Source organism: Phoxinus phoxinus (assembly GCF_949152265.1).
Source record: "Phoxinus phoxinus genome assembly, chromosome: 9".
NCBI classification, from domain to species: Eukaryota; Metazoa; Chordata; class Actinopteri; order Cypriniformes; family Leuciscidae; genus Phoxinus; species Phoxinus phoxinus.
The window spans coordinates 26,198,527-26,224,635 of record NC_136884.1 but is presented as its reverse complement, the minus strand read 5'-3'; the positions used below and the strand labels follow the sequence as shown (position 1 = coordinate 26,224,635).

The following is a 26,109-nucleotide window of genomic DNA, read 5'->3' as shown; positions in this document are numbered from 1 at the left end:
TAGTTCCTTTTCCTTTTTAAAAGGATTTCCTTCCGACTTAAATCTTTCAACTTTCTTTTCTCTTTTAATCTACTTACGACTTCCATCTATCAACTTTCTTTTCTCTTTCAATCTACTTACGACTTCCATCTATCAACTTTCCTTTCTCTTCACATTCTTTTCACTTCCCTTAGCCCTGCATTCACATTCTTGGTTCTTTCTCAGACGAAACCTTTAATATCGTCATTCAAATCCTGTTCTACTTTCAAACCCACATTAATACGTCACTTTCACATTCCATCAACTTTCTTTTACACCTTTCTGAGTGGTCATTTTCAGTTACTGCTAAACGCAGCTGACCACAATTAAAACATTCTCTCTAATTCGGTATTATTATCACCAACACTGATTACAATTGCAAGTACACATTTAACATCCGGAAGCCGGGCTGAATAAGCACGCGCTGTTGCTGAACTCCCACCATAGCTGGAGTCTTTAGGTTCAAAAGATAATGGTTGTCAAACCAAAAATAAACATAATTTCACTCTTTATTTTACCACTAAAATATAGAATTGTTCCCCATTTTGCTTAATGAAACATTCATTATCTTTATATCATGTTAATCCCTGTTAATCATACTCAATACCTTATCATTATTATTTTTAATCTGAACCTCACTTTTCATACCATTTCTTAATCTGACTTAACAGCCGTTCATAAATAGTTTCATACATTTGATCAGAAATGTTATTTTCATAACATACATTTTCTACAGTTGTTTTCTTCTCAAAATGGTTAGTCTGCAGATTCAACAAGTATTATCATTACTGTCTCTGTCCCACTTATCTCTACTGTTTTTACAGAAACCAAAATATCATATTACTCATATCTCAATCCTTCACAAAGACAGCCTTATTGCTGCTTGCTACTTCAACTTTTGTTACAAACAAAATCTTCTGACATCTAATGTCATGCATCCATCTAATGGATGAAAAATAAAATCCCTTTTATCAGTTATATTCAATCTTACTATATGGAAATACATTCTAGCCAACAACTCATTGTCTTTTCACCCTTTTGAACGCAGACACAACAACCTTTCTGTTTCTCACTGCCCTGTTCAACTGATTCCCGCACTATCTTTAATCTTTTGTTTCTCAATATCATAAATTTCTGCCCTTAATTTTTATCTCATTTGACAAAACACCGGTGTACCAAATTTCGCAAGCTTGCTTTTGAGACTTCCCCATATTGGCCGCTTATCTGTTTTCTGTGGATTTCTCTTTCACGCGCGTTCTCTTTATTTGTCAGGCGTCCCTCGACAAATCCGATTTTTCTTTTAACCCAAATCGGACGGGTTACACTATTAGTGTCCTCCTAATTACGGTTTACCAAAAAATCTGTTACGATTTTCTTGGCTCCCCCTAATTAGCCTCAGCACCCAAAAATAATTTGCTCCGTGGTGAAACAATTAATTTCCAGGTACCTATCTGTGTGAAATGTCTTGGTCTGTTACAGTTCTCAATTAATTCCAGATTATTTATCTGCTTGAAATATCTTGTTCTGTCACAGACATCAATTAATTTCAGATTATTTTCCTTGTATCTGTTTGAAATATCTTGATCTGTACGTAGATCTCAATTAATTTCAGATTACATACCACAGAAACAGTTCTCAGCCAATATGGTTCAATTTCACTCTTTCCCCCAATTAAACCGAATTTAAATGACCCTTACCAGAGACGTTGTTTCATGCCACACGCGGGTTCTTTAGATCCCAGTGGTCGACTCTCCCGGGCTCTGACATCGGCCGGCCTCTCTCTCTTAAGTTTACGAGGTAGAGCTGGAACTTACTCAGTCCAGGTGGCCAAACACCGTCCGATCTCAGGTCCAGGAGGCATCGTCCAAGGAATCCCACTATTCTGACACCAAATTGTTGTGGCAAAAATTCATCAAACAAACATCACTGCGTAAGGGAGACTCAGAGTCAAATTATAAAATAGAAGTATTTATTCTTGCAAGAATAGGAGCAGTCTAGTACACAGTTGTTACCCTGTGCAGAAGAGTGACACACCCCCAGACAGACTGAACCAGCTTTTATCTAAGTTTCAAGGTCTTCTTCCCCCCCCCCAGAGCCATCCTCCCAGTAGTCTTCCATTCAGTAGTTTTCCATAGACCAGGAAGCCATAACACTAGTTTCGATTCGTCACCAGGGCCAACTCCCTGCATCAAATGGCCTTCTGACATCTAGGTCAGAGGTCCTTGTTCGTCTGTTCTCTGGAGTGTCTCTCCCTTCTGCCTCCCCAGGTACATAAAAAGAATCTTCTCTCACTACAAGTGAGAGTCACACATGTGACATTCTTTGAATCATCCATATTTTACTAAAGATCAATGAATATCATAAAATCGCCACCACATGTTCATTGATGATTATAAACAATATATCGTCGCAATATATGATTCCAATCCGTTTATTTTGCTATAGTGGAACAATTTTTTCAGACACTTCACCACCGTGTAACTTCCGCTCAATATTTGAATCTGAAGCGTGTAACAAGTAGAATTAGGTACTGTGCCTTTAAGGTGCAACGCACTCTGTTAATCTCTCTCTCAGAGTGGGCAGTCGTTATGAGAAGCGCGAGCGGTGAACATCGCATGTATGTGTGCAAGCCGTTTTATTATTTCTGATGTTTATTTCTATTAAGTAACGCAAGTTGTTGTTAGTGTTTTGCAAACTGCCCATGTGTGCGTGGGATCGACGACGGCGCTGATAATAAAACACCACTGTGGAATATCAGTCTTCTTACGTGCGTCTTTGCTTACACCTGACTACAACCATTTGGGCAAGCTATCCGGCCACCCTTATTTAAACAAAAGCGTTACAAGTGGCGCCCGAACATTTTGTCTCTGGCCTCGGATCGGACCTTTGGAATTGTCGATCGAGGATATTATCTTTTGTTGTGGATTTATGGACATTTTTGCCCACGCCGAATCTCCGGAAAGCACGTGAGATTCGTTCGGACACGTGAGATTCGTTCAGGCACGTGAGAATCATTCTGGTACGTGTTTCGAATCATAAAAGGAGTCATCGGTTCATCAGCGGGTCAATAAAACCGTTCAAGGGTTTCAACTGTAAAAAAACAAACAAACAAAAAAACACATGTTCTGGCTTGGACGATAGACTGTTAATGAGTTGGACAAATACCGTGAACACTGATTGTATCTTGTTTCGCAATTGACTGATTCATCTGAATCTGACCGGGATTCGAACTGGAATTCCGTGTTCACAGCGTCATCAGAACTGTTCAACAGGTTTGCCATAAAAGCTCACATATATATGTGATGTTTTGTGATTCCTTTGTGAAAAAAAATATGTTATATTGTTGAAAAGGTTTTCCTGACTCAATAAGAGAAACATAAACTTTTTTTCTTTCTTTTTTTTTTCTTTGTTGATGCTCTGAGGTTGACGAGTGGAAAAAAATTAAGACCATTTTACGTCCATCATTGTTGTCATAATGTGAAAGTGGTGACAATTGTTGACTTTTGTTGAAAACTGCATAATTTACGGTTTTACTGAAATTACTGCATAACATAGGTTTTTAATATTGCCTATATTGAACATAATGGCTAAATATGTGCATGGTTTGACAGATATGACTGACCTGACTTTACCATTTGAGTCTGAGCCTAGGAGGAGAGCTCCAAAGCCGACTATCTGCCTGGAGACACAGGTTGAGTCGCTAAGGACTGAAGTAGCAGTGCTGCGAAAATGCTTAAAGGAGTCCCTTGATCTGCAGAGAGGTATGATTGACGATTACACTCAGAACATGTCCGCAGCAGCTTCAAACCCGTTACCTGCACGAAATGGTCCAATTTCCTCTTCCACTCCATATGCCCAGGCTCAACCTGTTCACGTCAGCACCAATCTTATGCTTTCCAAATTTCACACGGCCATTCTATGTACACACAGACGCTTGCGACCTGGGTCTTGGTGCGGCCCTAATGCAAAAAGACGACATGGGACGAGATGTTGTGGTGGCTTTTGCAAGCAGAACTCTACACAAGGCTGAGAAACCCTACTCGACGCCTGAAAAGGAATGTTTGGGAGTGATTTGGGCTCTGGAGTACTTTAGACCCTATGTAGAGGGCCTGCATGTGACGGTTTACACAGACCATAATAGCCTGAGATGGCTGATGAATCGCCCAAACCCTTCAGGACGTCTAGCGAGATGGTCCTTACGCCTGCAGGACTTTGATTTTAATATTGTGCATAAGCCAGGTGTTCAAAACAAGGTCCCAGACGCTTTGTCCCGCAACCCAATTCAGTGCGAGGCTGCCCCAATAGACATTCTGCCAGATTATGCAATCATTGGGGGGATGGATCTCCGTAGCCTGTCCTCAGTCATGCTGACAGACAAAGCACAGTTGAAGCAATTACAGGAAAATGACCCAGTGGTCAGTGACCTTATATGTGCCCTTAACAGTGCCGGAAAAGAGGATGTGGATGAAAAGTATGTCATTCAGGACGGTTTGCTGTATATCAGAGACTCTAAAGTGACTTGTGGACTACATCCAATGAAACAGCTCAAATTTTACGCGCCTACATCCATCAGAGGTGCTTTGTTAAAATACTACCATGACCACCCTACTGCTGGACACCTCGGAATTACAAAAACATTGACCAGGCTGAAGATTAGGTTCTTCTGGCCAAAAATGACAGAGGATGTGAAGAGATACGTTACCTCATGTTCCGTGTGTCAATTGACAAAGCCTAGTCAAAAGAAACCAGCGGGTCTGATGGTCCCAATCAAACCACAAAAGCCCTGGGAATACACTGGAGTAGACTTTGTGGGCCCTCTCCCTCGGACGCAGAGTGGAAATGAGTATATTCTTGTGTTTGTCGACTACTTCTCAAAGTTGGTAGAAGTAAATGCAGTCAGAACAGCGACAGCGCAAGTTGCTGCAAGTAAGTTCCTGAGCGAAATCTTTGCCAGACACGGTGCACCGACTTACCTGATTTCAGACCGTGGCACACCATTTGTGAGTAACCTCTTCGAGGATGTGGTGGCCGCCCTGGGTACAGAACACAGGTTGACTACGGCATATCACCCACAGACAAACGCTACGGAAAGGGTGAACCGTACCTTGAAGACAGCCATTCGTGCATACGTGGGGGACAAACACACCTCATGGGACAGGTACATACCTCAGATATGTTTCGCTCTTCGTACTGCGCCACATGAGAGTACAGGCCTGTCACCGTCAATGATGTTGTATGGACGTGAGCTTGAAACTCCACTGGATTTGGTCACACAACCGAATGTGGAGGGAGTGGATGACCCGGATGTAACATACCCGGAGAATTTAAGAGCTTCCTTACAAGACGCTCATGATCACGCCAGAGTAGCTCTAGAGGAAGGACATAAACGTAGGAAACGATATTATGACCTAAAACGGCGTTCAGTTTCTTATGTTGTGGATGATCTGGTTAGAGTGAAAACACACCCAAAGTCTAATGCAGTAGCAAACTTTACAGCCAAGCTGGCTCCAGTATACTCTGGTCCATACAGGGTCTCAAAAGTACTGTCCAATGTTAACTACAGGCTGGAAAAAGTCGATACTGGAGAGGATGTTGGTGTGTTTCACGTTGTGAACCTTCAGCCATTTCACTCATGGAATACTGCTTTGTCCAAACAGAAACTCTCTGATAATTGTGACAATGGACAATCATGGGATGAAGGTGCCTCTATCCAAAACGGGCTTGAAGAATCTGACGATACTGCCTTAAGTGTTGCTGGAGACTGGTTGACCGAACTGCCCAATGACGTTTCCTCAGAAAGCTTACCTGAACAGACACTTGACGGTGCTGTTTTTTCAGACACGGAGTACTCTGACATGAGACGTGACTTTGCCACTCACAGATTTGACACAAATGACCCGTTCCAGGGTACTGACCGTTATAACTTGAGACCGAGACCGAACCCCAGAATTACTTCTGACTGGACAGTTAATAGGTGGACTAACCCATATCATACACGCAAGATTGAAGTTCAGTAAGGAGAGATGAAACAATGGTTTTGTTTTGTCACTTGTTGTTTATTGGCAAATGTTCAAGGTTTGATGTTTAAAAAAAAAAAAATTCCATATGTGGGGGTTGCACACAGGTTTCTTTTGTTTTATGGAATTTAAGTGCAATGTACAGATTTGTGGGACTGTACGGGTTGTGCATTATTTTAGTTTTTCTCACCCTGTAACACCTTTTCAACTGTGGCATGTATGTATGGTTGTTAAGTGAAACAGTAATGCTCCCTGGTTGTGTACGGCTGGGGTCAGCCTTTATTTGACAGGGGGGAATCTGTAACAAGTAGAATTAGGTACTGTGCCTTTAAGGTGCAACGCACTCTGTTAATCTCTCTCTCAGAGTGGGCAGTCGTTATGAGAAGCGCGAGCGGTGAACATCGCATGTATGTGTGCAAGCCGTTTTATTATTTCTGATGTTTATTTCTATTAAGTAACGCAAGTTGTTGTTAGTGTTTTGCAAACTGCCCATGTGTGCGTGGGATCGACGACGGCGCTGATAATAAAACACCACTGTGGAATATCAGTCTTCTTACGTGCGTCTTTGCTTACACCTGACTACAACCATTTGGGCAAGCTATCCGGCCACCCTTATTTAAACAAAAGCGTTACAAGCGTTAGCACACTCCCGACCACTTTATGGCGATAACCGATGTTTATGTCTCGCGGGACACTCACGGTCACAGTCGAGTTCAACTTCATATTGCACTGGTCAGTGGTCACGTCTTTCAATATTTTCAAGGTTTTGTTTGTTTATTTCGCTTACTCTCCCGGAGCACAGTTGCTCTGCTCGCTAGCCTTATGAGAAACGGAAGCGAGCAAAAAGACTACATCGACCAAATGTAAACAGCCCCCTTTCCGTTTCCGGTAGCGCATTTATATTAACGAGCACTCAGTCCTTCAACAGAATTCAATGGGATTTTACAAAATGACGAATAAAACACGACAGAAACTGTATTTCTCACACTTTTTGTTTCTGGAACATCAACTAACATCACTAATCACTCGGTGAGTTGCACAGTTTTGAAAACTAATGTTAAAGGTTGTTTTAATTACATTTTCGGACATGACCATTGACTCCAATGTTAAATGGGTCCATGTCCAATTCTTTTATAGTCAAAAACTCGAGAGAGGAACCATTGTCAAAAAAAATTTGTCCACCACTCTTGTTCATCCAAAACAAACTACAATATAGACTCAAGGTGTTAAATCCCGGAATTATCCTTTAAAAATTGAGAAATTCTCTAAAATTTAAATCTTATACAAGACCTACAACAAAAAACAGTTTGATGCAAGAAAATAAATGATCAATACTTAAAGGGATACTTCAGGATTTAGCATTAAAGGAGAACTCCGGGCAATTTTTAAGTTAATCTTGATCGTTATACCTTTGTGAGTACTGTCTATAGAAGAAAAAACCGAACCGGATTTGTGCTTGCAACACGGAGCTGCTACCGCTAATGCCCAGAGCTGCCACTCAGCTAAAATGGCAGTTATGGGGGCATATTCATAAAGAGTGTTTTTGTGCCTCTTAACAGACACAAAATCCAGTTAAAATGTCTGTCCAACATGAACAGGGTCCTTACATGACAACAAGATGCGTTTAGCAACTTAGCCATTGTTTAAATGAACCTAAATAGTGTTTCAGACGGCTAGCTGTAGTCTCGCGCTGAAGTCCCGTGGGAACTCCCGTTGTAGCCGGGAAAAGGTAAATAGCAGTGTGCAGGTGGGAGGAGCATCGTGTGTGTGAAGAGTGATGATCGGAGTTGCTCACAAATGAAGAAGAAATGGTTTGTAACGTAACTATGGAGAATATAGAAGATTTTGAACACATGGAGGAGCGTCGTGTGTGTGAAGAGTGTGAGGCTAGTTCTTCGTTTGTATACTTGGGTTCGAATGACGACCATCAAACTCAAAAGCCTCTTCCATTCATTGCGTTTTTCGTTGATCATGTGTTTCTCTGAAAACAATACGGCACGGAGCTTCATGAGAAATTTCGCTGCATACTCGATACACGTTTTGAAGCTTCAGTGTCAAATGTAACAACTACTGTTTGAAGGGGTGATGAACTGAGAAATAAAATTTTCTTTTAGCTTTTGACATAAATATTTATTTAAAGCTGCCATTTACAATTTGATCAAACTATCATAGGTGGTTAAATGAAGCCCAGGCGCCACCTACAGGCCTTTTATGTGAAGTGTTGGCTGACAAAAACACCCGAAATGGTGACGTGAAAGGACTTTATTATATTAAAAAAAATTATAATTATGCTGCAATAGTGTATATATAGTATGTTCAGTACCAGTAAAAAAAATTGGACACATAACTATTTGTTATGTTAGTCTGTTTGTAAAGCCTGCGCCGAAATTGACCAAATAATCGAAAATAGGCCTACACCAAAAAAAACCCCACTATTCTAGCATTATGATCATTTGGTAGGTAATGGTATTGATCCTGTGTCGTTTTTCTTTTCTTGTTCTCATGTCACGGTTTACTAACGCTCCCGGGGGGCGGGGGCCAAAGACACGGTGATGTAGACGTGGGCGTTGATATTCTTCTGCAAAGGCGGTCTACAGCTGCCCTGTGACGTCACAAGTCTCCACTTTTTAGATCCTGTCGTTTCCTGGCCAAAAAGCAGTTTTTGGAAAATCAAGAAAGTTTTGAAACTTACAGGGTATTTTTTATAGATAACGAACTCTAAACTGTCAAAGGATCAAGGAACATTTGAAGTCTCAGTCTATGACCCCTTTAAAGATATAGTCCACCCAAAAATCAAGCGTCAGTTCTGGCAGGTCACGTTAGTCAAGCTCGCATCAGCTGACTCTCAGCTGATTCACCGGATCATCCACGTTTACCTATAGGAATACGACGCCGATCACCGTATACATATATAAGCTCCTTCAGTATTATCACCATCCCTCCTCCAATTACCTCCATCCCCAGCTCCTCTCGTCAATCAGGATTTGGCATTCTGATTCCCATTGAATCTTACTAAAATTCTCCAATTACATTAAAATTAATTCATGTTAATTAATAAATTTAACTTTTCTCCAGTGTTGTGATGTATTTCCATTAGTGCCTGCACTAAGCCATTTGGCTGATAACTATAAATAAGCTCTAACTTTAATAATGCTCGACCAAGGGAAAAAAAGCTTCTTGGGGTGTGTTTGGCTCGAGGTCATGGTGCAAAGGACCCTAGGTTGAAATTACTCCGAACCATTCCTTTAACCCAAAATATCACTTTAATTATACATTGTGTCATTTTTTTATTTTATGACTGTGTTGGCTTATACCAGCTGACTAGCTTTATTGTATTGGCAAAAAATATGTTTGGGACTGCTATTCAATAGCCTTAACTTATAGGGCCCTATTTTAACGATCTGAAACGCAAGTGTCAAAGCGCAAGTAACTTTGTGGGCGGATCCCGGCGCTGTTGCTATTTTCCCGGCGGAATAAATGCCTCTTGCGCCTGGCGCAAATCTAAAATGTGTTGGTCTGAAGTAGCTTCATTATTTATAGGTGTGGTTTGGGCGTAACGTGAAATAAACCAATCAGAGCGTCAGCTCACATTCCCTTTAAGAGCCGGCGCGCTTGTTCCATGGCGGATTGCTATTATAACGGCGGATTTGCCGGCGCACACCAGGAGTGGTTCACACACAGCCAAGTAGACCGACGTTCTCGTCAGGACCGTAAAACACAGAGAAGTGACATTGGGGATGATGGGAGAAACCCACCCAAATTAGCTTCGGTTAAACAGGCGTATAATTTGGGTAAATGTGTAGCCTAATCTAGATTTTTTTTTTTTTAAAATCTAGATAGATCTTTTTCACATCTTCACGGACACAACAATGATTTCCCTCGTGTGTTAATCTTTTTCCTTGTAATAATGTATGATTTGCAAAAATGAAAACTGCTGCGTCTGTTTAGATAATCAAAGTCGATGTGCGTTAACACACTACATTATGGCCAAGCACGCGCCCTTAAAATACCATATCACTAACGCGCAACGCGCCACTGTCTTTAGACTGTTTTTTTCCTGGTCAGTGTCGCAATCGCTTTCTAAAACTGGAAAATATCACCAGGGAAGTTTAGCCCGGAACACGCCTCCTCTTTGCGCTGAACCGCCCCCGCGAGCGCAAGTTCATTCCCTAATTTACCGACGTGCGTCTGTGGAGGGAAGAGTCCGCTGTGCGCGGATGCAAAATAGGAATGATACATGCGTCGGTGTACAAAGTCAATTGCGCTGGGTGCAAGATAGGGCCCATACTGTTTTATTTATCAGTGTATTCATTACAATTTGTGTGTGTGTGTACCATTTTTGAGCAATACATTTAGCCAAACTAGTTGAGAACCGCTGCTCTATTGTATATTTAGCAAGGAAAGGCCAAAAGTCAAACTGCTTTGGATTGTTTATTGCACCAAATTGATTTGAAAGGAAACAGTAAGTATCAACAAAGAATCAACTGTGCTGATAAAGAAAAACATTTATTTAAAAATGTAAAAAATAAAGTCAGGAAATTCAGATATTACAACAATAAATAAATAAATGACTTGACTAATAAATAAGCTAGAAACATAACCAGCAGAAACAATTAATGCAAATTTAATTTCTTAACCCTGGTTCTGGAGGAATCCCAACACTGCACATCTTGAAAGTCTCCTCTGTCTGACAGGTCCTGTAGTTTCTTATGAATCGGGGGTTTGTTTAGGGAGAAACACAAAACGTGCAGTGTTGGGGGTCCTCCAGGAGCAGGGTCAAGAAACACTGCGATATTTCTTTCTTTATGTCCTTTATTATGTCTCTGTTGTGGCATTTCACAGCAAGACAGAAGTTCAACTATATTTAGATTCAGAGGCATCAATAAATGAAACTGAGTAGGGGGTGTAACGATACCTTCATGTCACAATTTGATACATATCACGATACTGAACTAACGATACAATGCTATTGCGATACTCCAAGACATATGATAAAATGTTAACAAAAAATTTACTTTTGATTAAAATGCTAATTTGATATTACATTGTGGGTGTAAATTAATAGGCTTGTACTTGGTGCTGGAAACCCAATGCACAGGACAATTAGCCTGGCTCCGCCCTCATACGTACTTCCGCTCAATTTTAATTTTCCTTCAGTCCTACGTCTGGGATTGCGGTATATTCGCGGGTTTTCTCTGGCCAATTTTTTACCGGTCCAATCAGTGAACAGAGGGAGTGGCTGAGAACGATGACGTTGAGGTTGTACGCTAGTTTGAGTTGAAGTTTCGTCACAACCAAACGTTACCGTTATGGCAGATCCAATAGTTTTAAACTTCAACAGAGTACACGGCTTCAAGGAAGTTAACGCTTGTCAATGGAGAGAGGCCAGAATCACTGTACAAGTGAAATGTATGAGAGTCTGGTAGGACCAGGCTACAGGACAATGGTGACACCAGAATAAAAATATTCATGATTCTGAAGCTGAAAATACATACCGGTAATTATTTTAGACGAATATGCTTGCACTCTGTCACTGACTAGATATATTTAAAATAATGTAGGCACATTTTACTGGTAACGTCAGACATTTGGCATTATCAGGACCCACAAATATTCCCCCATAGCATTATTATACATTATATTCAACATTATATATAGAAGTTTAATGTATTACTGACACTAAAATTCTGAAAACTTGAATTTGGGTGAACCATCCACGATACATTGTTGCATTTTTGTATTGCGATATATTGTGACACGATATATTGTTATACCCCTAGAATTGAGTGATGCCTCTACAGTCGAAATTATAGGATGTCTACCGCAAACGCTCAATATTTGAAACTATAGCAAAGATGAAGGTCAGGTGGGGCCAGAGGATTACATATGCACATAAAAAAATAAAAAGCCTAAAGTCAAAGTATAAAGAGGTGAAGGATGCAAATAATATAAGTGGTCATAAAGGTAGACAACCAGATATGGCCCACATTCAGCTGCAGCTAATTTGACACAGATATGCATTTTCTGTTGCCTTACTCTTTAACAAATAATACAAAAGGGATCTTACATTTGCATACGAGTGTAAGTGTGAATGGCAAAAAAAAGTCATTTTTTACACTGATCACAATTGAATTGTCTTCCTCCGGAGTAAATGTGCAGGTGATTTTTGAAATTGCTGGTCTTTCTAAACCTCGTCACACCAAGGAACACTGCATTTTCTTTCCGGAATGAGATTGCAAATGACGTTTCAGGATTGTGTGATATGTGAAACTCTTCTCACACTGAAGACACTTGTAAGGCTTCTCTCGAGTGTGAACTCTCATGTGAATGTTAAGGTTTCCTTTAACTGTGAAACTCTTTCCACAGTGAGAGCAGGTGAAAGGCTTCTCTCCAGTGTGAATCCTCACATGATCCTCACGGTTTGCTTTCTTTGCGAAACACTTTCCACAGTGATGGCACATGAAAGGCTTCCCTCTGATGTGAGTTTTTACATGCCTCTTAAGGCGTTTCCTGTCTGTGAAACCCTTTCCACACTGATGACACACACAACATTTCTCTCTTGAGTGAATACTCACGTGCTGATTAAGGTTTTCTTTACATCTGAAACTCTTTCCACACTGGCATATGAACGGCTTTTCTCCGGTGTGAATAGTCATGTGAGTCTTAAAACTTTCTTTTCGTGAGAAGCTCTTGCCACAGAGATCGCATAAGTAGGGACTCACTCCAGTGTGATGTCTCATGTGGGTATTAAGGTTTTTTTTGTGTGTAAAACTCTTTACACAATGAGGGCATTTGAACGGTTTCTCTCCATTGTGAATTCTCATGTGAGTCTTAAGATTTCCTTTTAGTGAGAAACTCTTCTCACACTGAGGGCATTTGAAAGGCTTCTCTCCAGTGTGAGTTCTCATGTGGGCATTAAGGTATTTGTTCTGTGTAAAACTCTTTGCACACTGAGGGCAACTGTAAGTCTTCTTTCTGGTGTGAATTCTCATGTGCCTGTTAAGGTTTGCTTTTTGAGTGAAACTTTTTCCACACTGTTGGCAGGTGAAGAGGCTCTCTCCCGGGTTAAATTTTTCTTCCAAATCATTCAGTTCTTGACACTCCTCTTTCAGCAGCCTCAGGTCTAAGGCAGAAATAGACAAATACCAGTTAACCTCAGTTTAATTGGCAAAAAGCACCAGACATGATGATATTCTAATCAAACCCCTTATCAAAAACCCAGGATCCTGCAGGACCCAACACAAACCTTGCTGGAGCAGGTAATAATATACAATAATTTATAATAAAATATACGAATAAAAAGACTAAATTCATTCTGTCTCTTCAGAAAGTTTGGACTAAACCGTTTAATTCATCTGTATTAGGTTTACGATCTCTTTATGAACTTTTTGAAGCATCAAAGTAGTAGTTGCGTAGCTGTCAATGGAAAAACAGAAATCTCTCAGATTTCATCAAAAAGATCTTCATTTGTGTTCCCAAGATGAACGAAAGTCTTATGAGTTTGGAACAACATGAGGGTGAGTAAATGATGACAATTTTTTTATTTTTGGGTGGACTATCCCTTTAAAAATTTAGCTAAAAAAAAACTAAACTCTACAACTACGAGACACAAAGAGCTGAATGAGACAGAAATTAAAACGCAGGACGACTGCTATGAAATGAACACAAAAAGCTACATTATGGGCAATGACACTTCTCAAAGATTGGATAATTGAAAAAAAAAAGAAGAGGCAAATGGATTATGACACGTTTGAAGCAGGAGATCTCAATAGATCCAATGGACATTTAATACATCAGTTCTGTCATGACAACTCCGCCATCTAGTGTTTCATTGCAGAACTTTGTATTTCAGAATGCAAACAGCCAGACTTATCTGATTGCCAATTATACGGCCATGATTGCTACTTTCACCAGATATTTGAAAGTAAGTTTGACATCCTGAGGGGCGCTACCTTTAACTCCAGTAATATTGTCAAATCTGTTGTCAAAACTGGAAACACATTAGCCAGCATCATTCCTAGATCTCACCTCCAGACATGGACCTAATAAGAACAGTGGACGTGCTATGACCAAAAACTGTAATTGGCCTTGTTCGGTAAGTATGGTTCAATGTACAACTGTATCTGGCAAGACGAGGCAAAAAAGGGAAACAAACATCTAACAAGAGAATTGTTTACCATAAAAGCCTCACATGAAGAAAATTACAGGGTTTGCATCTTAACCCAATAACCCAGGTGCACTCATTGCTAGTTCAAAAAAAGTACTTGGTCCTTTATTCGCAGATGTTTTTGATCTCCATCCACCACAATAAAACCAGGATTTATTTGACAAAAGAAAAAGTGGTACTCTAGAAAACTACCACGGCATGATGATAATTAGCGCTGCAGCTGGACTCTCACATGGGCACACAAACCACAGTTTGAGATGCACATCTGTGAAACTCCTTTTGCTTGCCAGATCAAAAACTCGAAAGATTAAGATTAAGTGAAATCTGGTTGCATCACGCACACAAGGAGATTCATAACAGTTTTCTTTTCAAATCTTAACCGTCCACAAACTACAAGATTTTTAAAATCCTGGCGGATCACACACTACAAGATATTCTTTAGATTATCATGCCAGATTTAGCACCTCACGCAATCTTACGGGAAACGGATGTAAACAAATGCATGCTGTGTAGTGGAAACTAGTATCAATACTTATTGTTTTGTAGCGAGAATAAAACAAAAGAAGAAGGTTAGAGGTGAATGCATCAAAAAAATACTTGACAAATCTGCATTCACAACCTTGCAACTATGTTATTGTACTTTAATACATAAAGTAATACATCCTTTCCATTCAACGTTTGGGCCGCAACAATAGAATATATTTTAAAAATTGTTTAGCTTTTAACACCTTTTACATGACACTATTCCTTTTCATGGCCATAGGTTACACTATTTAATAAAAAAACAATAAAAATTTTATATAAGTGCATTCGGCTTTACAAGGATCCTGACCGAACCAAAAACACACGAATTTTCTCTGTAAATCATCTGTGAATTTACATTTGGTCTTTTTTTTTTACGCTGTCAGCTACTTGCATCTTATCTCGCACTTGACCGTAAACTGAAGCGTCCGTCGAGTCACGCTGCTAAAATTCTGTGAACATATGTCCGCCTACTTTGATTTGATTGGTCATTTCAAATATTCTGACATTGACGAGCAGTGACAGACCAATGAGGCTGAGATGAACACACACACACACACATACACACACACACACACACACACAGCTGTTTTCTGACGTGCTCTCTGCTTGGAGCCGCTGCAGATTGAGGAGCGCGCTGATAACAAGACGGGGCGGAGCCGAAGCTGCTTTCATATGTTTTGTGTGCAAAGGCAAGCGCCAGTCAATTTAAAGTAAACGCTTAAAAAACTGTGAAAACCGGACATCTTCATGAATACATACGCAGTTCTTAGTAGGCTAGTGTTTCTTACTTATTTATTGCCTGAGTATTTACTGCTATTTATGTTCAGGTATGTTAATATGGTAATATTTTGCTTGGAAACTAATTTTGTTGACCATCGGAAGGCTCTAAATATTGTTGCTTTTATGTGGATTGCACACAAAAAATATATATATATATATATATATATAAAAACGACATTAAGTGCTTTTTCTTCTAAAAAATAAATAAACATTTATAGATGACTCTCCCATTGACACTCAAATGTATTCCAATCTCATTTCCTTTTTAAAAAAAAAGTTAGTATTAGTATTTCCAGGAGTAAAAGGTGTTTTTAATAAGTCCATCTGGAAACAACGCCGTGTTTACAAGACGCCGCCGGTTTGATACAGCGAGCGATTTGGATGATGAGAGGAAAAAAAGTAACCGATAAACAACAAATATAAAGTTGATCAGTTACATGTAATTGTTTGCTTCATGTAAAATTAGTGTATTTGTTAGATACTATTGCATAATTAAGTGATTAAGTGGTTTTTAATGTTTTAATCATGGTTTCATTGTTCTAGTTCAGGCTACTTATATTCTTTTTAAAGAATAAAAGGCCCCTATTATGATATTTAAAGTTTCCTAATGTTGTTTTTGAGTCTCCTACAACAGGTTTACATGCATCAAAGGTAAAAAAAACTTTTTAATTTTCTCATAATATACATCACCACATTTTCAATGATTCTCAAACGACTCGCTAAATGAATCAATCTCTCTAAATCCCTCCTTTCCGCGAGCTACTCTGCTCTGATTGGCCAGACAGCTCAGTCTGTTGTGATTGGTTTACCGGAAAACAAAAACTCCCATTGCCATAACAACGGCAGCTCTGTTTATCATGAGGCTTCCTACACCGTAAACTAAACACAGTAACGAACAATGACGTCGATTTGACCATATCAATGCGAGCGCGAGTGCGATGATGAAACACTAGAAGAACTAGTTATTGAACCCGAACCTCCATCGCAAGGACGACTCAAGCAGGACGTCTCATTGATTCGCTACTGAGTTTGAGGAACATTATGAGATGTTGCAACTGTAATTCTTCAGTTGTATTCAGTTGTATAATTCCATCAGCATTAACAAGTGCATGTCCATCAACCGATTATTTTACTTGTACTAGTTTATTTACAGAGTATGTTTCAAATATATTGCGGTGAACACGTGGAAACTGCATCAGATAGCCGAGCTCTAGCGTGAATGACTGATGTAACATAAACATTGGTAAAACAAATCTTGCTCCATGCTTAATCTTTCCTCAAAGTAGTGAAAACGACAGACAATCTGCATTAATAGACAGAGTTTTAGGTAATAGTGGCCCACAGCTGATTAGCAGAAGTATTTCAGTAATAAATACTGAAATTTAGAAATTTAGAATTTTTTTTCGTTTAGAAACGGAGACCTTTTGCTGCGTTTGCACCTCCCGTCCAGACTAAAACGAAGACCTAAAACGGAGAAGTTTAAAAACGCTGCCAACCCCGTTTTGCGTTTTGAATCTCCGGAGTGCGTTTTAGTGAAGACTGGTCAAAACCAGAGCCCGTCTACGGAGAGCCTGGCCACTCCCTATTAAGTCCTATTGTACCGAATTTCGGTTGTAGTTCCACCAGAGTTCCACTGGGGGCGATCGCCCGAGTGCAAAACGAATGGGAGTCTATGGAGCTAGACGGCTAAATTTGTCTCTTTCACCCGATTGCCGTTGAGAAATCTCAGATTTGATTGTAGGTTTAGCAAGTTCAACATGGGTTATAGGTCGAAAGTTGAATGAACGAGTACTTATGTCATTTCGATTTCTTACAGGTTGAGTTGTTGTTGCCCATAACACGCTAGCATTCTGCTAATGAACGCTGATTGGTCACTGATTATGACCAGAGATACCGCTTGATGGCATCGTGGCATCCGAAGCGGGACCAGAATGTCTTCTAGCAAAAACTCTTCTAGCACGTGCATTTACCTGTGTCAGCTGTGTTGTGTGTTTACCTGTGTCAGCTGTGTTGTGCGTTTACCTGTGTCAGCTGTGTTGTGTGTTTACCTGTGTCCGCTGTGTTGTGTGTTTACCTGTGTCGGCTGTGTTGTGTGTTTACCTGTGTCCGCTGTGTTGTGTGTTTACCTGTGTCCGCTGTGTTGTGTGTTTACCTGTGTTGTGTGTTTACCTGTGTCAGCTGTGTTGTGCGTTTACCTGTGTCAGCTGTGTTGTGTGTTTACCTGTGTCCGCTGTGTTGTGTGTTTACCTGTGTCGGCTGTGTTGTGTGTTTACCTGTGTCAGCTGTGTTGTGTGTTTACCTGTGTCCGCTGTGTTGTGTGTTTACCTGTGTCCGCTGTGTTGCGCGTTTACCTGTGTCCGCTGTGTTGTGCGTTTACCTGTGTCCGCTGTGTTGTGCGTTTACCTGTGTCCGCTGTGTTGTGTGTTTATCTGTGTCCGCTGTGTTGTGTATTTACCTGTGTCAGCTGTGTTGTGTGTTTACCTGTGTCCGCTGTGTTGTGTGTTTACCTGTGTCGGCTGTGTTGTGTGTTTACCTGTGTCAGCTGTGTTGTGTGTTTACCTGTGTCCGCTGTGTTGTGTGTTTACCTGTGTCCGCTGTGTTGCGCGTTTACCTGTGTCCGCTGTGTTGTGCGTTTACCTGTGTCCGCTGTGTTGTGCGTTTACCTGTGTCCGCTGTGTTGTGCGTTTACCTGTGTCCGCTGTGTTGTGCGTTTACCTGTGTCCGCTGTGTTGTGCGTTTACCTGTGTCCGCTGTGTTGTGCGTTTACCTGTGTCCGCTGTGTTGTGCGTTTACCTGTGTCCGCTGTGTTGTGTGTTTACCTGTGTCCGCTGTGTTGTGCGTTTACCTGTGTCCGCTGTGTTGTGTGTTTATCTGTGTCCGCTGTGTTGTGTGTTTACCTGTGTCAGCTGTGTTGTGTGTTTACCTGTGTCCGCTGTGTTGTGTGTTTATCTGTGTCCGCTGTGTTGTGTGTTTACCTGTGTCAGCTGTGTTGTGTGTTTACCTGTGTCCGCTGTGTTGTGTGTTTAACTGTGTCCGCTGTGTTGTGTGTTTACCTGTGTCGGCTGTGTTGTGTGTTTACCTGTGTCCGCTGTGTTGTGTGTTTACCTGTGTCCGCTGTGTTGCGTGTTTACCTGTGTCCGCTGTGTTGTGTGTTTACCTGTGTCCGCTGTGTTGTGTGTTTACCTGTGTCCGCTGTGTTGTTTGTTTACCTGTGTCCGCTGTGTTGTGTGTTTACCTGTGTCAGCTGTGTTGTGTGTTTACCTGTGTCAGCTGTGTTGTGTGTTTACCTGTGTCAGCTGTGTCGTGTGTTTACCTGTGTCAGCTGTGTTGTGTGTTTACCTGTGTCAGCTGTGTTGTGTGTTTACCTGTGTCCGCTGTGTTTGTGTTTACCTGTGTCCGCTGTGTTGTGTGTTTACCTGTGTCTGCTGTGTTGTGTGTTTACCTGTGTCCGCTGTGTTGTGTGTTTACCTGTGTCAGCTGTGTTGTGTGTTTACCTGTGTCCGCTGTGTTGTGTGTTTACCTGTGTCTGCTGTGTTGTGTGTTTACCTGTGTCCGCTGTGTTGTGTGTTTACCTGTGTCAGCTGTGTTGTGTGTTTACCTGTGTCCGCTGTGTTGTGTGTTTACCTGTGTCCGCTGTGTTGTGTGTTTACCTGTGTCCGCTGTGTTGTGTGTTTACCTGTGTCCGCTGTGTTGTGTGTTTACCTGTGTCAGCTGTGTTGTGTGTTTACCTGTGTCCGCTGTGTTGTGTGTTTACCTGTGTCCGCTGTGTTGTGTGTTTACCTGTGTCCGCTGTGTTGTGTGTTTACCTGTGTCCGCTGTGTTGTGTGTTTACCTGTGTTGTCAATGCCTCGAGAGAAAAGAAAGTGCAGAGCGTGAAAGCAACAAAGTGACAAAAGGATTGCCGTAAAGCAGTATCTCTGGTCGTACGATGTGTATGACGTCATTGACATTTTAAAAGACTTTTTAAAGCAAGTAAGTGACTCTGAAAAATCTAACACCCAGCAATGTGTCATTTCTTTGCATCTCCTGTGGAACTGCAATCAGTTCAGAAGCCGGAAGTTTACTGAGAGTGGCAGATCTCCCCTTATTAGACATTCTCTGTCAAAACGGAGGACTTTAGAAACGATGACACAGAGGCTCACGCTTGGCTCTATGACTGGGTGTCATCAGTCATGGCGTATCCTTCCCTGATTCGTCAGCCACCCATCACATGACCCGCCCCCGGAAGAAAACACACAAAACAGCCTGGACTACGTAACGTTAGTGACTGCAACATGGACAACGAATTACAAGCGTTACTGACGTTGATGTCTTTGCTAGCAGCTGTTGTGCAAGTAAATTCTGCATTTAACAACGTTACAACTGCCTACATGTGCCTGTTTACACCGGCACGCGCATATGCCCAGTGTTGGTGAATGGTCACGTGATCCGCGTTTTCATTCGTTTTAATGTGGACGGAGATCAATTCTACTACGCAGCTAAAACGCTGGTGGCCTGAGATCGTATTCGTTTTAATTCTCCGTTTCTAAACTAAAACGCAGTAGTGTGTATGAGGCCTAAGACAGTGATGACATGAGTTAGCAGGAGACCTACACAATATAAAACTCAAAACTAGTATTTTGAACACCATCTTTCAAGAGCGAACAGTTTGCGAATCCTGCATTGAACTCCGATATTTGAGAAGCAGTCGTCAGTAAAATAAAGTTAAAAGGAAAAGTTTAGGATTATACTGCTGTAGTATCATGGTAAATATTAATTTTAACCACAGATCCTTCACATGCTTGTCCTTGGGCAGTGAACAAAAATTTCTTTACCGTCACATTGTAGAGCACAGCGTCTCCTCGACATGATGCTGTCCACAGGAATCAGCTGCTGTTTTGAGGTTTAAGTTTCCCTGGTGTCTGCGCGCACAATTAGTGGACCGGCTAATGTTACATCTTGACGTCGCGACGAAACAGCTTATGATTTGTTTGAAAAACAATTAATTTCATGGACTCAGAGTCGCTTTTACTTTTGAAAGACAATAACTTTATATACGGTGCACTTTCAGATTTAAAACTTTGCAGGATGTTTTCATTCACTTAGAGCTATGTAACACACTACATGAAAGGTCATTTTCAAAAATCCATAATAGGGGCCCTTTAATAATTCAATGTGACACGTCATTCATTTCTATAGAGGTTGGCATTTTAATAAGCATCAAATGAGTTCAGCTTTGAGAATGAAACCCACCTATTTGTTCCTCGGTATCTTCTTGTTTTATGCTGAATGTTTCTTCAATCCTTATTTCTTCACTCTCCTCTTTAATAAACGCCATCTTTATAATAGTGTCATGGATCTCAGTCGCTTCACCAGGAGTGTTTCTGTTTGGACAAATTGTCATGCTTAAGATGAGAATTATTAACAGAAAGAAAAGTAAATCCAAACTAAATCTCTGGGTGTGTCTCAATCAGCTCTAGTTCAGTGAACTGGTAAAAGAGTGATACCTAGTTAATGGCTTGATTAGCCAAACTAGCACTACAAATAAATAAAATGACACACATTAGCTATACAAACACGTCATACTTAGTTACTTGTGAGTTATATTTGGTATTTAATGATTTGTAGATCTCTTTTAAAACGTCATTGTCATTATTCACATGCTACTGTTATATAACAGTTATACACCAATTTGACCAGCATGTGTTCGAGCTTTACGAATCACTGAATCATTTTAGGAAGCAATTGATTCAAATGAGGTGAAGTTTCAAAACCCCCATTTCTCTCAACACCATTTGCCAGTGACCGAATTCATTTAACGTTATTTATTTATTTTTATTCACGATATATAGGGAGCGAAATGAGACGCACCTTTCCTGTTACTCATGTCTGGATGCACTTTACTCACAAAAATAACGTTCATTAATGTCAGATAAGTATTACAATAGTACTTTCAAACCTAATTAATTCAGTTCACAGTTCTTGTAAAATTATATAAAAAATCCTGAACTGTTTTACACTGATTTAAACACTCTAAATGTTTTAAAACACAAACCTTTCTGCAGCTGAATCACAACACAGGAGCGCAGCGCGCCCTTATGACGTCATAGTTCCAGACCAAAATAAAAGTCCCGTCCACACGCTGCTGTCTAAAATCACAAGAGAGCAATTTTTTTATTTTAAATACATACAATTAGATGTCCAAGGTATTCAAAGTTTTATTCTTGGTCATTACGATTTTGTCTAAAAGGCAAAACAGTAATATTTGCAGATAAAGTTTGCCCTGGTAAAAAAATAAAATAACCATGCTAAGTATTTCAATGTTGGCATACTTTTCAGACCAATGATCAGTATACTTCAAGTGTATTGAGAATTAGTTTACTTCAAGTTGGCTATTTTGAAACAATAAATTTTATACTAAGTATATACCGGTAGTTGCAATTTAATTGACGAATATTTCAAGACGTATAGCCTACTTAGTGTACTTTAAGTATGTGCCTGTGTAGGAACTAATTATATGCTTGATTAGTGAAATTAAAGAATACCTTATTTGTGTTATTAGTACATTACAAGTCAGTAATTGACATTGCAGTCATTCTGACCGTACATTCTAGACTGTACCGAATGTCATTTTTATCATGTCATATTTACATCTGAAGCTTTTGGATGTCTGTCATCATATTTTATGACGTCATCACCCTAAACAATTTTAAAATCCTCAAACAAAATCCTCAATTTGAATAAATCTGAAAAACATGGATTCAATGGATCACCGAGCGCCAAGCAAACACAGATAGGCCTACATAATATTTTTTTTTTTGTAATGATGAATTCAGGTTGATTAGGACACCTTTTCCAAGTCATATCAATGGCAAAAAGTGCTCACAAAACGTAATCACTCTGAATTCACCTGATATAACTGAGTAAGTGTCACAGTGTCTGGTTTGTGTATCCCGGGTGTCCACTAGAGGCCCAGACAACAGCCAACGCGGTAGCACCTGTTTTTAGAGTATTTTAAAAAAAATCAAACAATAAATGGCTGAATCGTGGTCAGTGGACGAGGTGCAGATGTTCCTCTCATTGGTTGCCGAGGAGCGGAAGTAGCACAGCTCTTAGCCGCACACGGCTACCACTGGACCTAGAACTATTAACAATCAGTCCCACCCACTTTGAAGCGGTACTAACTGCAGTGGAAAAGCAACCGAACCGTGCCGTACCAAGTCGAGTCGTACCACGCAGTGGAAAAGCGAAGCGAGCCGAACCGTTCCGCGCCGAGTCGAACCGTACCGAGCCGTACCATGCAGTGAAAAGCGCCAATAGACAATCTTTTGAGGGAACCCATCTGGCCAGGTTTTCTGGGACCCATGGAGGCCGCAGGGGAGGAGGTGGTCGAGATGGACCCCGACACCCCTGAGTCATCCCTGAGGCCGTCCCCTCGGAGCAGCCCGCTGTCGTCCCTGAGGCCGTCCCCTCCGAGCAGCCCGCTGTCGTCCCTGAGGCCGTCCCCTCGGAGCAGCCCGCTGTCGTCCCTGAGGCCGTCCGCAGCCCGCTGTCGTCCCTGAGGCCGTCCCCTCCGAGCAGCCCGCTGTCGTCCCTGAGGCCGTCCCCTCCGAGCAGCCCGCTGTCGTCCCTGAGGCCGTCCCCTCCGAGCAGCCCGCTGTCGTCCCTGAGGCCGTCCCCTCCGAGCAGCCCGCTGTCGTCCCTGAGGCCGTCCCCTCCGAGCAGCCCGCTGTCGTCCCTGAGGGCGTCCCCTCCGAGCAGCCCGCTGTCGTCCCTGAGGCCGTCCCCTCCGAGCAGCCCGCTGTCGTCCCTGAGGCCGTCCCCTCCGAGCAGCCCGCTGTCGTCCCTGAGGCCGTCCCCTCCGAGCAGCCCGCTGTCGTCCCTGAGGCCGTCCCCTCCGAGCAGCCCGCTGTCGTCCCTGAGGCCGTCCCCTCCGAGCAGCCCGCTGTCGTCCCTGAGGCCGTCCCCTCGGAGCAGCCCGCTGTCGTCCCTGAGGCCGTCCCCTCCGAGCAGCCCGCTGTCGTCCCTGAGGCCGTCCCCTCCACTCAAGCTTCCGGGTTCACCCTGGCCGCCTGCACGACCTGCTTCGCCCTGGCCGCCCGATGGACTGTCGGTTTCGCCCTGGCCGCCGGCTAAGCCGTCACCCCCTGTTCCCCTTCATGAACCTGGACCCCATCCCGCCCCCTGATCCTCCACCATTCCACCTCCTCCTTCCCCACAGTGCCATTCACATTATGAACTACATTTCCCACAATCCTTGTCTGCACTCATCACTGTCCAATTTACTCAGCTGTTCCCCATCATCATTGTTAGGTTCTGTGTATAAATACCCTTTTTTTTATTTTAGTGTTTGTTACGGAGTCCTTGTTTAATGCCACACCACTTCTTGAGGTCTGTTCTTGTTTGTTTCTCGTCTGTTTCATGCTTTGGATTGCTTTTATGGTTTTTGACCCTTGCCTGAACTGGATTTATGAGTACGGATTACCCCAAATAAAACTGCTTTTGGATCTTACCTTTCCTGTGTGTGGATCGTGAAAGTAAAAGCTACTAGACCGCTCGCAGAGATGCGCACCTCGTATGTATATTTGGTGCAAATTAACTGAACGCCTGTGACTGAAATTTGTAGTTGTAGAGAATAGCCACACATGTGTATCAGTAAATTTGAAGTCATGGAGAGAAATGTTTTAAGAGTTGTAGACTTTTGACAAAAGTGAGTTGTGCATCTGTAGAGCATAGACAGTATATAAGATGGACACAACAACCCCATAGGTTTCAACGGAGAAGCCAATTAGAAGCACTCACTTTCCTGATGGCTGAGCGTACTGCGCAGGCTCAAACTGAGCTTGACGATGTAGATGTGACGTGAGCAACCTGTCTGACAGTTGTAAGTCTTCTAGTAGCTGTGCCGAGAGAAATCTGAATCATTCCCTTCCGAATCTCGCAGAGACGGAGAGCGTGAGCATTAGCTGTCCATGAGCTAGCAGCAGGATCAACTTTATCACTCTCTATGGGCTTCTCCCTTGACTTTATGCCACATCCCTACGATTGCTTGTTAGCTTCTCCTCCTGTCTATACGGTAATTTCTCGACTTGTGTCAAATTAAAGTCTGCAGTTAAAGCACATCTTGTTCGTTTCATTTCAAATCCATTGTGGTGGTGTATAGAGCCAAAAAGATTAGAAGATAAAGATTATATGGTGCAAAGACCATATATCACCTATGTCAAAACTTATTTTAAGAAAGCTTTATGCGTTATCAAAAAACATTGTTTTGTTTTTTAACAGATGAATGTGAATGATGAGACCATGGAGTTTTGTAGATCTTTCGTTTAATATATATAATATATTATATAATATATATATAATATAATATATAAAATAAAATATAATATATATAATTAGTGTGTGAATGCATTTGTTGACATACAATTGTACATTTTATTATTTATTTATTATTAGAAAATGAACATAACATGGGTTCTGGTGGAATGGAGGGAGGACCCTAAAGTGGACATACTGACATGTTGTGGATGTGGCCTATGAAGATGAAAGTTCACCAGCCACAATTATAGACATTGATGGTAAAAAAGTACAGCAAACAAGACTCAGTCATGATATAAAATATATGTATTGCCTACATGAGTATTTTTGTCCCTTTAGAGAGCAAAGAAAACCTCAAGGAGGATGTTCAGGCTAGACAGGGGAAGAAGAAGAAACAGTCATGTTTGCCAAATTCTGGAAAAAAGAGTGGCAAAGAAAAATTACACTCCAACTTAGTCCCCATCATCTTATGCAGAGCCTCCATTCAAACATCAAGTAATACATCTTTTAAATTGCTACTTTTACTTTTCATTATGCTTTTTTTTTTAATCAGAAATATTAATGACACTGTTGTGTGTCCGTCTTTAGGTCCTTCACAATGTGGAATTGAATTTACAGACACAGAACTAATTTTTTTTCCAGATGTTCCAATAAAGTATAAATGGGATGCACTCAGAGAAATGTTTTACCTTGAACAAGTTACACAACACACACACACACTGGTTCACTATCTTTGTGGGAACTCTCCATAGACGTAATGGTTTTCATACTGTACAAACTGTAAATTCTACTATATTCAGGTTGAAGTCCCCACTGGGATAGAAAAACATGTACACACACACACACACACAGGTACGGGTGGTTTATAATGACTTTTCCCCCCTAACAAGTTCCATCCTGATTTATGGGGACCCACCTTTCCCTTTGTCATAGAGATTAATAAGAAATATTAAACTGCTCTTTATGGAATGGGGTAAAAAATAAAATAAAATTTGACTGCACAGATTTCAATTCTAGTGAAACCATCTGGAAATCTGAAGACCTGAAATTCTAAAGCACCGTAAGACAGAGCGGGAGTGGGCGTTTCCTGATTTATTTTTATTATTATAAGGACTGGTTACCCTGATTTATCTGGACATCACCTAATAGCACAGAAATCATTAAACATGAGCATCATAGTGGATTAACTTTATCCACGAGAGTGGATGCAGTCACTCCCCGGTCACTCCCCGGTACTGAACAGTGAAATTATGGTTTCATAAAGTTAAATAAGTATTTTTCATAATTGTACTATATTTGGACTAT

The 26,109-nt window shown here is 41.2% G+C and overlaps 1 protein-coding gene across 2 annotated transcripts; it reads right to left on the bottom strand.

The window, feature by feature from the left end:
• Window positions 1-11,533: 11,533 nt before the first annotated feature.
• Window positions 11,534-21,714, bottom strand: LOC307004071 (uncharacterized protein). 2 transcript variants are annotated; one of them, XM_079623013.1, is made up of 3 exons: window positions 21,542-21,714; window positions 20,740-20,870; window positions 11,534-13,158 (listed from the first exon to the last, which is right to left on the bottom strand). In XM_079623013.1, exons 2-3 carry the CDS (start codon window positions 20,822-20,824, stop codon window positions 12,230-12,232), a joined length of 1,014 nt encoding a protein of 337 aa, XP_079479139.1. In that variant the 5' UTR covers window positions 20,825-20,870; window positions 21,542-21,714; the 3' UTR covers window positions 11,534-12,229. The 2 variants fall into 2 exon arrangements, with proteins under 2 accessions (XP_079479139.1, XP_079479140.1); XM_079623014.1 differs by lacking the exon at window positions 21,542-21,714 and adding an exon at window positions 21,358-21,487.
• Between the last annotated feature and the right edge of the window lie 4,395 nt (window positions 21,715-26,109).

Coding starts and splice junctions, on each gene's coding strand:
- LOC307004071 (XM_079623013.1), bottom strand. CDS start 20,824: ATGGCGTTTATTAAAGAGGAGAGTGAAGAAATAAGGATTGAAGAAACA. Junction 13,159..20,739: donor AGATACCGAGGAACAAATAG/GTGGGTTTCATT, acceptor TTTCTGCCTTAG/ACCTGAGGCTGCTGAAAGAG.